Source organism: Genypterus blacodes, unplaced genomic scaffold (assembly GCF_046128005.1).
Source record: "Genypterus blacodes isolate CSIRO-AG114 ecotype Tasmania unplaced genomic scaffold, CSIRO-AGI_Gbla_v1 ptg000030l_1, whole genome shotgun sequence".
Taxonomy (NCBI): Eukaryota; Metazoa; Chordata; class Actinopteri; order Ophidiiformes; family Ophidiidae; genus Genypterus; species Genypterus blacodes.
Genome location: NW_027466843.1, coordinates 2,311,597 through 2,325,000, shown reverse-complemented (window position 1 = coordinate 2,325,000; position 13,404 = coordinate 2,311,597). Strand labels below are relative to the sequence as shown.

The window sequence follows — 13,404 nt, the reverse complement described above, 5'->3', positions numbered from 1 at the left end:
ATTAAAGTGAAAAACTTTTAAAAACCCTGATAATAATGTTTCACTGTCGACCATAATTAGTTTGTAATCTTGACTTTGATTGCGTGTGTGTGTGTGTGTGTGTGTGTGTGTGTGCGTATGTGTGTTACCTGCAGCAGGAAGGAAGTGTGACCACAGGGTTGGAACATCCCCAGAGTGATGCAGTTGAGCAGGATGGCTAAGATGCTCACTCGCTCAAACCACGTGAGAGGAAGGTTAAGGGTCAAAACCCTGGCAGTTTGAACATTTAGAAACAGTAACAGCAACATCATCGAATACATTCAAACAAACTTGTTATTGCATTTGCAAGTGTGTATATTGAGGTTTTTGCTGTTAAATTGTCCGGCTAATGTCTGCAGATAATGACGTGGCATTTTAGCGAAGACGCCACAGATTGAGACAGATTATGACAGCTGCTGTGCGGTAACATGGGCGGGTCTGGACCTTCAGTCTCTGACCCCGGGGACGCTACCAAAACAATAATTAGCCCGGCTGCCAATCAAACTTTAGAGCTCCGGTGCTATGTGCAGCCAGGAGCTCCAAACCCCTTGTAGATGTTTCCTGACAGGCTCCTGTAAGCAAAACACGCGCGCATCTCGGATATTTTCCTGTCAGGAGACGCAGCATGAAATCAAACATTAGTGACTAACCAGTGGTCCCAAAGCATCTGTCATTGTTTGATCGTGTCCCGGTTTTCTGGTGGAATCAGGTGGAAGAGCTGACAAAGTGGCAAACACGAGCGGCTGAGCAGCAATGTGAAGATTTAAGCTGAAGTTCTGTTAACGGTTCCCTTGATGACGGCTCTTTAAAAAAAAATCTGGCGGTGCTGAAATGATTGAAAAATCCCTCAACCACAAGGTCACAACGGCTAACTACGCTTCTTATGTGCGTCTTGGTGGAGATTCCGCCGCATTATTTTTTCATTAGGAAGATATTGGGCTTTAAAGAGAGCGATGATTGCTGATATGTTTGCTGGTACCACCCTTAGATGCACACTTGCTTCCTTTCCTCTGCTCAAATTGGACACTTTCATACTCCTGCCAAGATGGAAGTGAACTTAAAGGTGTATAAGCATCACTTCAGAAACCTTTGGGTGACATTAGAGACGGTGGGTTGGTGTTTATCTGCGTTTTAAAAGAGACGAATGAGATGTCGTGTTTGATTTTTGGTGGCAAACCCCCCAAAAGAAACTGATTGCGTCCAAGCAGCCGAAAATGTCTCTTTGCATACGCAGACGCACATTTTCCTCCTCACAGGCGAGATGAAACTGAGCAGCGCATAACAGGCTGTGCAGAGCTGAGAACAAAATGAGCCGGCATGAATTCAAACCTTGTGATATTAAACTTGAGTGTATCAGAGGGAATGTAGAGGAGAGATTGATGACGTGGTCGTCACCCGAAGCTACGGAATAATGGCAGCAACTGTAAAACTGTTACATTAATTTGAAGCAAGGTGTTAGATAAAACTGTGTGTGTGTGTGTTTCTGTGTTGGATGCTGCCAAGTCAGTACGTACAATGAAACACTGAGCAGTTTCAAAGGGAAAATAGTCTGAAGCAGAAAACTAAAGAAATTATTGCCATTGGCTTGACACACACACACACACACACACACAGAGAGAGAGTGTGTGTTCTCACATTCGACCATTTATGGTCGAATGTGAGAACTGCTGAATGGATAACAGGAATGTATTCAAGAAGTCAAGGACGCATTAATAACAAAGCTGGGAGCATGCACGTACACACACACACACACACACACACACACACACACACACACACACACACACACACACACACACACACACACACACACACACACACATATGGCCACACAGTCCCCTTCCTGGGCACTATGCTCTCAAGAGGGCAGAAAATTTAATGAGAGTAAAATCCTTTATCACCCCTGGGATAGAGGAAGAGAGGGAGAGAGAGAGAGAGAGAGAGAGAGAGAGAGGGAGAGAGAGGGAGAGAGAGAGAGAGAGAGAGCGAGAGGAAGAGAAAAAGAGAAAAAGAGAGAGTAAGGAAAAGAAAAAGAGAGAGAGAGATAGAGAAAAGAGAGGAAGAGAAAAAGAGAGAGAGTAAGGAAGAGAGGGTAATCCAGTGTCCTCCCTTTGCTGTGGTTGCCATGGGAACCCCCATCTCACCGTGGGAACTGACTTTAGAGTTTGTCAATCCGCTTGCATCCTGTCTGGGCTGGAACACAACATAATTAATACACACATACGAACACACACACCCAAACACACTCACACACACACAGTAGAAGCCGACGTCCTTCAATTCCCGCTGAAGCATTTTTCAGTTCCTCAATAGTGAGCTTGGTCATTTTAATCTTGCTCCATCTGTATAACTTACAGCCTCCTAAACAACTGATTATCCATCACACACACACACACACACACACACACACACACACACACATACATGCAGCGGCAAACAAGGGAAAGGTTAGGGTCAAGGTGTGAGTGAGTGATGGGGTGAGAGTATTTCTACGGTCCTATCACTCAACATGAGACAACTCTCTCCTCTCCTCTCCTCCTCTCCCCTCTTCTCGCCTCCTCTCCTCTCGTCTCCTCTACCCTCTTCTCCCCTCCCCACCTCTACCTCGCTCCCCTCCTCCCCCTCCCGTCCTCTCCCTCCCTCCCTCCATCGCTTTTCCTTTATCTCCTCTCACACTCAACCTTTCCCTCTATCATCTCTCATTTTCCACCACAGTCTTTCCTTCTCTCTTGGCCCAATTATTTCCTCCTTGCTCAACTCTCTCGCCTCCTCTCTCCCTCTCTTTCTCTCCTCTCCTCTAGATCTCTTCCTTTTTTTTCTTCCCCTTACAGTACACCCCTCCTTTGCTTTCTCTCCAGCATACCCCCCTCTCCTCTTCCTCTTCCTCTTCCTCCCACTCCACCTCCCCTCCCCTCTTACAGTCTCCACATGCGCCCGCCCTTGGGTAGAGCATTCCATCTCTCTGTCAGAAACCTGAGTCCCGGCCAGAAGATAAACTAAGACTACTCTTAATAATTAACATTGTAAGCGACGTAGAGGGACAAAGAGAGACGCAGTGAGTGAGACGTGAGACGGGATGAGAGACAGCGAGGGGGGGAGGCAGAATAGAAGTGGGGGGGGGGGGATAAATGTTGTTTAAAAAGGCGCGTCCAGTTAAGCTGGGCGACGACAGAGGTTGGGACCCCGGCGATTTAAACGTAGAGCGTCAACAACGAGCCGCAGCACTTTGCTTTTCGCTCTCGCCGCCTTTCGTTGTCATTTTCCTCTCCTTCCCTCTATCGACCCACCCCTCCTTTATTCTCTAATTCTCTCTTCCAGTGCCAACCCAGGTAATAAAAGGTCAGGCAGACAGTATAAATCAAATCAGATTACATCACCCGGATCTTTCTGGCATCGCCCTCCACCCTTGGCTGGGATCCGCATGCTATGGCCATTATGTGGAAGCGCTTCATTATCATATGGAAGTCTCATTAAGTTAAAAGGAACATAAATCGGATACATGCAGGATATACTGCGGACGGGATTTCGCCGGGATTACGTTCCAATTCGTCTCCGTTTGCAAATATCCAAAGTCAAACATGGACGAAAGAATGACGAGGCAAGGAAATACAGAACATGTGTAAGATGTTTAGATTGAGATGTAAAAACTGTGTGTGAGGGAGATGTGTGTGCGTGTGTGTGTGTGTGTGTGTGTGTGTGTGTGTGTTCACTGAGGGATCCAAACGCAGCTTTGATTGGAGTTAACCTAGTTAAGCGTGAACGGTGCCTTGTCTGCGCGTGCGTGCATGAGAAACACCGGCAGCCAAGTTGTTGCTGTCAAGTTGACAAGTCCTCTGGCTCCGCCCATTAAGTGTGCGGCTGTTGGGTTACCATGGAAACATCTGCTGGTATCATTTCAACTAGCTAAAATGATTTTGACAGCTCATCCTACTTTGAGTAAGACAACCTCCTATCCATCCCTGTCTCTTCTCATCTTTCCAACATATCACCCCCCCCCCCCCCCCCCCCCCCCCCCCACACACACACACACACACACACACACACACACACACACACACACACAGAGGTACACACACACACACACACTTGGGGGGGTGGTAGGGGTGATCTGCCTATCAGAGATTGTGGGAAAAGGGAAAGATGGAAGGATACGTAGAAGAGCAGTAAGAGCAGGATAACAAGACGTGCAGTCGGACGAAAAAGAAGAAAAGAGACAAAGAACAGAGGAGGAAAGGTACTTGTAGAGGAGTGACGGAATCCGCTTTACTCATCTTTAAACAAAGGGAAACGCTCTGAATCTTTCATGCACTGCTGCATAAGTTATATCCTGTAAAAGTGTGTGTGTGCGTGTGCGTTTGTGCGTGCGTGCGTGTGTCTTTCCCACATGTTCGTGTGCTTTCGTTAATGAGTGTGACTCAGTCTGTGTGTGTAAAGTGTCGCAACGAAGGAGCTGCACGATAACAAGAACACACAGCTCAGCACTTGGCGAAGTAGGCCCCCTGTAACACAGTTAAAGGTAGAGAACAAATCAGTGATGACGGGAAGTGTTAAATAATAACAGTAGTCAGACATATGGAGTCTTTCTCCATCACACGCTGGTAAATGTGTGTGATGTGTTTGACATCTAACGTGGGACTGAACGGGGAGTATGGAGGCTGAGAGAGGGAGGGGAGTGACGGGGAGCGAGTTTAGCCTGCGCGGGGAGAGAAAAGGCAGAAGCGGCGGAGGGTCACTCCAGGCAAAATGGGACAATCTGCTCCCGGGGACAGACCCCCCAGCTCGCACGCATTAATGTCGCTGCAGAACAACATGCACCTACATTACTTCCCCCTCAGAACACTCACATTATCTCACATGGAGAGATGGAGAGAGATGGAGAGAAACAGAGAGAGAGAGAGAGAGAGAGAGAGAGAGAGAGAGAGAGGGAGAGATGAAACACACAGTACAAACATCTACAAAGCATAAAACTGGGCACATTCAGAAAGACAGACACACACCAATACACAAAACCACAGACACACAGAAACACTGCAAGCGGAAGTAACCAGGCTGTCGGGGCCGTGCTATGCTGTTGCCAAGCAACCAGGTGATTCCTCTGAAAGAGCTTCTCCATGGGAGATTCCCTCATTTGTGTAGCAGCATTCACGACCTGCGCGCGCATGTGTGAGTGTGTGTGCGTATGTGTGTGTTTGTGCGCGTGTGTGTGTGGGCGCATCTGTGTGTGTGTGTGTGTGTGTGCACGCATCTGTCCAGCGACTTAGTGCTGACACAGTGAGTGTACAGTGTTCTGGGATGCGACCATGGTAACAGCCCAGCAGGCTACAGTCGCAGTCGGTGCATGGCATCTGTAGTTCCCTTTGGTTTACATTTTACTTATTCAACAATTATGTATTCATATTTTATAGCGTACACAAAGTGCTGATGATGCCAAATAGGGGCGAACACAGACGAGCGCACACACGCCGGGAATGAACGCACAACAGCCCAACAACACGTGAGCTCACACAGCATCACGAGGAAGAAAAACAAAATGTGGAATTTGGAGAGCTGTGACAAATCCCTGAGGTGTTACTGACGTTTATGCCTGGTTAGAAGTATTCAGACGCGTGCACACAAACACACACACACACACACACACACACACACACACACAAAAACACACACACACGCACACACACACACACACACACACACACAATGACTCAAAAGCACACATTCGCAGCTTCGCGTCGAGAGCAGAAGTGGAGAGAGGATGAGACAGAGTGAGAGACGTGGAGAGGAGAGCGAGGTGAGATGATGAAGACAGATAGAGCACGAGGTACGAGAGGTGACGTGAGTTTCTACTACTTGTGACTGCTTCTGCTGGATTAATGGAGGCCAGTAACAATGCAGCTGACAGGCCACCGTAACCCTGGAGATTCATTAGGGACTGTCACTATGGAAACCTCCAATCAGGGAAAAATGTTGGCCATCTTTTCCTACAGCTAATGGTCCAAGGAAATACCTGAGGTCCTACACACTCAAACTCACACACGCACACACGCACACACACACGCTGACTTTCACAATACTGACCTTCTTCCTGTCTCCCTTTTGTTTACACCTAAAGTAAACATCTAGAGACTGTGCCTTGTAGGTTTAACAGCTTTGAGAGAGTGCAGAGCTCAAACGCAAACAGACAATAGCTCTCTTACATATACACACACATACATTAAGCATGACACACGCACACACACACACACACACACACACACACACACACACTCCCAGCAGTGCAGGATATGGGTGGCAGACGGCTCGAAGGCACCAGGAGCGAGGTGGGCTGGTTTGGGTCAGAGCCAAGAGAACCACTGGTGCAAGAGAGGGGTACGGCAGCTCCTCTTTCTCTTCCTCCTCCTCCTCGTCCTCCTCCTCCTCTTCCTCTTCCTCCCTTTCCCACTCCCTCTCCTCTCCATAAACTGAAACATGCACTTTCTCCCCTTCCTCCTCCTCGTCCCCCTCCTCTGGCTTTGGTCCCTGGACTGAAACATGCACTTTCTCCCCTTCCTCCTCCTCGTCCGCCTCCTCTTCCTTCAGTCCTCGCTGCTGCTGATGCAGGTCTGGCTCCTGGGCTCCCGTCATGGCCGTGCGGCGAGCAGCCTGAACCTGGGAGGGGGTGAAGGGCACCGACACAATGTTCAGGGCATGACAGTATATTGATGTGTGTGTGTGTTAGTTTGTTTGTGCGCTTGTGTGCGTGGACATGTATCTGTCATGGTTGGCAGCTGGTGACTGATGAAACACACTGGAAATATCTAGTGAATCCTGCAGTCCTGTCCACGGCATCTCACACACCCTGTGCGCTGTAACAAAGCTGCACGGAAACTAATATAGTCCCTCTCCCCTATTCTCTCTATGAAACAATGAGTGACCTTCAGATGAAACATCACAGCATCACAGCACAGGAGACACACACACAAATCTGCATAAATCTGAACTGAGCAGGGGACGAGCCCGAAGAGAGTTGGGGTGCAAACCCAGAGTCAGAGCAGACAACAGGAAGCACTCAGACCTCCTCCTTCATAATCCCAACACCATTTCAAGTCTGTGATGACAAGAGGCCATTACTGCTGATGCTTTAATCCAGAACTGGTTTAAACAACCCTTAAAATCCGGACATGCCGAGGGAAAGTGGTTCAGAAGGCTGCTTAATGTTACCGGGGGGAAGGAGAAGGAGAGGAGGCGCAGGGGTCAGGACAGGAGTGGTGAAGAGGCTTGGCTGCAGTTTTCATTAACAAAACATTCCCAATCAAGCTCATTCCATTGTTTTGTCAGAGGAGCTTTTTTTTTTGTAATTTGTTTGCATTGAGCTGTAATGAGATACACGATCAGAATTACATGAGAAACAGCATCACTGCCTGGAGAAAGCGGCCGTGTTGAGTTTTTCATCGCTGACACTGATTGGGATGTCCTGGAGCGTATTAGCAATAATATGGAGGAAACGTCAAATTGCGTGGTCATATTGCTTCAAATGGTCCTTCTGCTGTATTGGGTAGTGTGCAGTGGGAGGGAAATATGCGAACTGGGGGGGGGGGGGCACGTGACACAAGAACGCTCCAACCCCCCACAGTCACGAAGACACGGACCGCTCTGCGCCCGTTCTCCTGATTACTGATCCCTGAGGATTCTGACTCCACTGCCTCCAATTTGTTGTTCAGCTGAAGCAGGAGCTGAGTCGGAGTTGGACGGGCTTAGGCCAACACAAGCTCCCCAGCTCTCACACACACACAGACACACACAGGGGGGGACGACAGGAGAGTTAATATGCAAGTTTATGCAAGTGTGTGTGTGTGTGTCTTGCCCTATTTCAAGTGCATCACCATTATGGACTGTGTGGGCAGTTCAAGGCCCGCACAGGTCAAGACTCCTTGTAATGATTTAGTTGGGCAAACATCAATTAACCAAAGCACAAATCAAAGACATTGCACACGATTAAAAGCAGCAGATGAGTCCAACGCTTTGGTATCAAACTCATTATGCACCTCTGCGTGGAATGAAATCACCTCATTAACTAGCAACATGAAATCACAACAAAACAATTCCATATAGCACAATAACAACAGGCCCGGCCCCTCAGACGCATTCACTGACTTATATCTGTGCATCACAAATGGGGAAATTAAAGTAAAAGCAGAGCAAACGGGAAATGGTGACAAACACAAAAGCTTCCTTTTCCACTGTGTTACAGCCTTCCTGAGGGCCAAGGCTGCTCTACGTCATCTGTGAAGACACTACTGAGCCTCTGAGACGTCAAATGACAAATGGCTTTAACAAACCTAGACATAGGGACTCAATCCAATCCACTTATTGCCCTGATATAAAGTGCGATGAGGTCATTAAACTCGTCATACCAGCACAAACACTTTTAGTTTATCTTGTGGAGGACACGTCACCATCTACAACAATAGGATAGACATTTTCTATTGTGTCACCGACATTTACGCACAGCAGTGCTCCGAAAGCAGCAGAGCAAAGAAAAGTAATGAATAAAGCCGAAGAGAGAAACTTTGCTTGCCGTGTTTACCGGGGAGCAGCGTCCATCCATCAGCCTCGCTCACTCCGGGTCTGCGCGCCCTGAGCTCCCGGAGCCCCGGAGCTCCATCTGAGAGCAGCTCGCCGGTCCTCCGCCTCCCCCCGCTGGTATCCCAACTCAATCCGTCAGTCGAGAGGGTGGAGAAGGATAAAAGGAGGGAGAAGGAGCCGCAGAAGTTTGGATGGACGGAGAAAGTAAAAAGTTAAAACAAGGGGCGGCTGCTCCACCGTGCGTCTGCGTCACCCCAGCAGCTGGACGCGCTCTGCGGAGTCAGGTACCCGAGTTCAGGCGCACTGGGGAGAGAGACGGAGCTGCGTCAAGCCAGACAGGCGGAGGAGAACCGGAACGCCGGGAGTTTTCTTTCAAAGTAAAGCCCGGAAGCTCTGGTCCTCACTATGGTTTCCGCCGTATAATACAAGTTCATAGAAACCCCCTTCAGTCGACTGTGCTTAAGCTCATTATTGCAATTATAACTTTAATTTGCATATAGGATGAGTGGATGACCGAGGAAAGAAGGTGGACATTTGAGTAAAAAATGTGATGATGATAAATTTGATAAATGAAAAATAAAATAAAATAAAATAAAATAAAATAAAATAAAATAAAATAAAATAAAATAAAATAAAATAAAAAGAGCAAAGAGCACCGTCTAATGTCAAAGTCTGCCCAGGGGTAAGGGCCCCAAATTAGCTTGATCCTGATATGCATCACATACATCAACATTGTCTACATATACAGTATACTGTGTATATATGGTGCTGAATAAAACAAAAAAATGTAATACTGAAATTGCAGAAACCTCATTTGAAATAGGAATAAGGAATAATAATAGGAATAAGTGTTATAAAATAATAAATGTGTGAATAATTGCCACAAATTATATTCCTGAAAATTCCTGAAAAAAACATCCAAATTCAATAAGGATTTTGGATTATTTTTTTGGGATTCCATAAGGATTTTCAAGGAAACTCCAACCTTTTAAATGTCTGAACATGACTTGAATCTTTTTATCTTTTTCAAAACCAGAATTTTGGATATCTTAATTTCTGTTTTTATTTTTCTGTCTGCTGCTTTAGATAATGTCCATGTAGCCTCTAACACCTCTGTGGAGATTTACTGCTACCTTTAAATTGTTGAAAATGTTCCCTATATGTGATTATATTTGTATATCCTGCATGTAGGTTACATACAGAATCCTCACTGAATACTGACAATGCTGTCAATTCTTTAGCCTGGCTTTAAATTGATAGTGTGGTTTGAAGATCGCTGTAACTTAAGGTGTTATTCAAACTGAATAAAGCCTGAGCCATTTTCGTGGAAAATCGCTGCCTCAAACAATTTTTGTGCTGATGGGTCCTATTAACAGTTTCCTTGGCAACCAGGAAGGGTGCTACCTGCCTCTATCAGCCTATTGTCAAACAGCTCTGCTATATTAGCAGAAACTCACAACACAGCGAAAGTGTTTCCATCGGAGACACTTCTCTCATTTATTTTAAAAGTTCTTGCAGACCTACATTTACTCTTCTTTTTCTTTATCTTAAAACAGACCTGTCTTCTGTTAAACACCCCTATTTGGGACCAGCCTACTGATTTGGATGCAGTATAATCTCATGGTGCCTCATTGATAAGATTCTTTTTGTCATCTAATTAAATTACACATTTAAAATACAGTTTACAGTGTTCCCTTCCTTATTCTGTCTTTGAATTATGGCCAAGACAATGTGGAACACTGTGTCTTCCTGTCATCATCCATCTCACGAGTCATTTGTCTGCTGCTTTAACGTTGACAGTTTGAATTTAGTGTTAACCTCAATGTAAAGAATGTTCTTTTAAATGTGTAGACATGAAGTCATTTCATCTAATTAAAAAAATAATGAAAAGACGGTCCAACCCACAGGGTGGAAACAGGAGCATCATTGCAGAATTGTGTCAGGATCCCATAAGGTGGGGAGTGAATGTAACAAACAAACAAACAAGAATGTGTGTGATCATAACCCAGATGTTTTTGCCAATTCGGGTTTTATTTTGAAAGTTTTGACTGGACAATTTCATCCTTAATTCTTGATAGCTTGACAGTGAAGGAACGAACCAGGGCATGTGACTATCCCCTCTCCTCCACCACACACACCCCAGTCTGAGAGGTAGAGGAGAGTACTGGCTGGTGACACAGGTGTGTGTGTGTGTGTGTGTGTGTGTGTGTGTGTGTGTGTGTGTGTGTGTGTGTGTGTGTGTGTGTGTGTGTGTGTGTGTGCGCGCGCGCGTGCGTGCGTGCGTGCGTGCGTGCGTGCGTGTGTGATACTGTCATGTTAGAGGATGATGCTGCACAGCTACATCCTGCAAGGGCAGCAATGCACTAAAGTGAAATGTTTACAGGAATCATCTTGACAAATTTGAAAGCTCTGAGTCTTTCTGACAACTGATTCCATCCACACTGCACGGGTCGTCAGTAGACTTGACACACACAGACATGACAACTCATTCACACACACAAACACACACACAATCACACCTATGTACTAGTAAGACTTTTCAATCCATCAAACCAATTAACCCCAATATCAGACCCCGACATTAGACATCAGTAAATAAGCTTGAACATGTCCAAGCTTATTACATGTATTTTTACTGCTGTTTACACAATTTACCAATATAAACAAATGTAAAAGCAACTGAAAATACTGATAAGTTACTAATGGTAGCGTTGGGGCACTCCTTTACATCTGGATAACAGGTTGTAAATTAGGCACATCAACCCATCACCTTTTATTTTCTGGGGACAGCCTGCAATTCCCCCATGTACACCTGACAGTCCCATGATCCCACTTTGAGAACCATCACAGGGGGATACTGTGGTTTGCCAGAAGCTTACAGTGAGCCCTGTTTTTAATGCTCTCCTGCTGATATTGTTGTGTCTATAAATGGAACTAAATAATTCTCTCTGTGTGTTTTTATCTTTGCTCTCCGATATAATTACAAACAGCACATGATCAAATTTAGACGAGGGAAACGCTGCGCCGTGGCTATCAACGCCCACGCACTCTCTCGCACACACACACTCCTCACAGCTATCATAACCCTCACAGCAGCTGCATACATCAAACATTTAGCGTATTGCAACAACAGTGTTTAGGATATCTAGGACACACTCATCCATGCGTACACACTCTCTGATGTCTTATGCTCCCTTAGAAGAAAACAGATGATGTTTGAAGTATGTGTGTGTGTTTGTGTGTGTGTGTGTGTGGGGTGCTAGTAATCGGGGGTTATTGGGTCTCTTCAGCTTTGTGTGTCCACTCCCACTGCTATCACCGTTCCCGCTCCTTCCAGCTCATCTCATCCTTCTAACCCATACTGTCTCGTGTAATTCATGCAAGATTCGTTCTGCTCCACAGAGCTTTTCCATGCATTTTTTACTCCAGCTCCGTCACTGTGCTGTGTTCAAACACTGCTTTACATTAGTTACTGAAATGCACACACACGTGGTACATTTCCCCCCTGTTATCGGTTCAGGAGGAGTATCTAGGCCAGACGTTATTATCAGTATGTGGAAAGCCCCCCTTGGGTGTGTTTCCATGGTGACCATCACATAACATTATATATGAGGCGGTGTTTTATCACATCCCATTGTAAAAAAGAAACCCCACCACACACCCACACCCACATTGTGGGAATTCGATCACCCGATCAATAATCCTGATCAATCAACAAAATTGCCATGACAGACAATGATTATGGGCACATCCTATTCCACAGCATGCACACACTCATACGCTGGAACATGTCTACACACACACATGACGATGAGCCTTCTTACTTTACTTGACCTGGTTACAGTGGTTGTACACAGAGTGCAAGCCCATGCATACACACACACACATACACACACACGTGCACACACACACACATGTGCACACACACGACATGGTCAGTGGTGTCAGTGTCAGCGTGGTTAAGTTTCAGTTTTCAGAGCAGGGGGACAAATGAGACGGCAGTAATTATCTGTGTGAATCTGTCTTTCCTGTACCTGCGTCTTTGCCTTTATGTTTCCACTCGCCTCAGCATTTGTAATCATTATGTAAAGTTGTTTACATTCAAATAGTCACCACAGGGACACTCTTTAGAGCACATACTGTACCTCTGCCAAGGCCAAATGAGCCAAAACAATGCTTTCTCAGTCTAATTTATGTGGGCCTTATAAAGAAATCAGTAGAATACTACATTGACTTAATTGTGATATATAACAAAATTTTGTTTTAAAAATGTATCGGGATCTGGACCCAACTGCAATCATTAGTATTCTATCATGGGATAACTGCCTGGTTTTTCTTGGATATTGGTATGTGTCCTCAAATAATTGGATTCTAAACAGCACCAAAATAGAAAATTAAATAGTTGCATAGATTCTTCTCCGGCTTATGCCTCACCCTTCCACCAACAAAACAAACCTGCTATAGATGCAGATAAATACACAACATCCTTGGTGAGGTAATAAAGAACAGAATGCTGCCAGAGCTCAGATGTTTGCTCACATGTTGGACTAACTGAGGGAATGCTGCCATGTGTCCATATCACTGACTCATTCCCCAAGAGATCATACAAATCTATTAGTCATTCCACTTCCAAATCTCGTGACTTTGAATTTATTTGCACACATTAATGGGTACACACACACACACGCGGCTCCATGGATGATCATGCACACGTAGCCAAGATGCACCCTTACATTTGTTTAAAAAAAGACAATAAAAAGTGAAGTTGCTAAGCAACCTTTGGCCTTGCTGACAGGAAATGATGTCATTTGTGTTGGCCAAACA

At 45.6% G+C, this 13,404-nt stretch overlaps 1 protein-coding gene across 1 annotated transcript in view; it reads right to left on the bottom strand.

Annotated features, from left to right (window-relative positions):
* The window catches only part of LOC142994685 (voltage-dependent T-type calcium channel subunit alpha-1H-like), a 33,513-nt gene extending 24,911 nt beyond the window's left edge, over positions 1-8,602 (bottom strand). Inside the window, 4 exon segments of the mRNA XM_076145496.1 lie at positions 129-222; positions 6,302-6,516; positions 6,580-6,663; positions 8,582-8,602. Of these exon segments, the coding sequence (XP_076001611.1) occupies positions 129-222; positions 6,302-6,516; positions 6,580-6,663; positions 8,582-8,602 (414 nt within the window).
* Between the last annotated feature and the right edge of the window lie 4,802 nt (positions 8,603-13,404).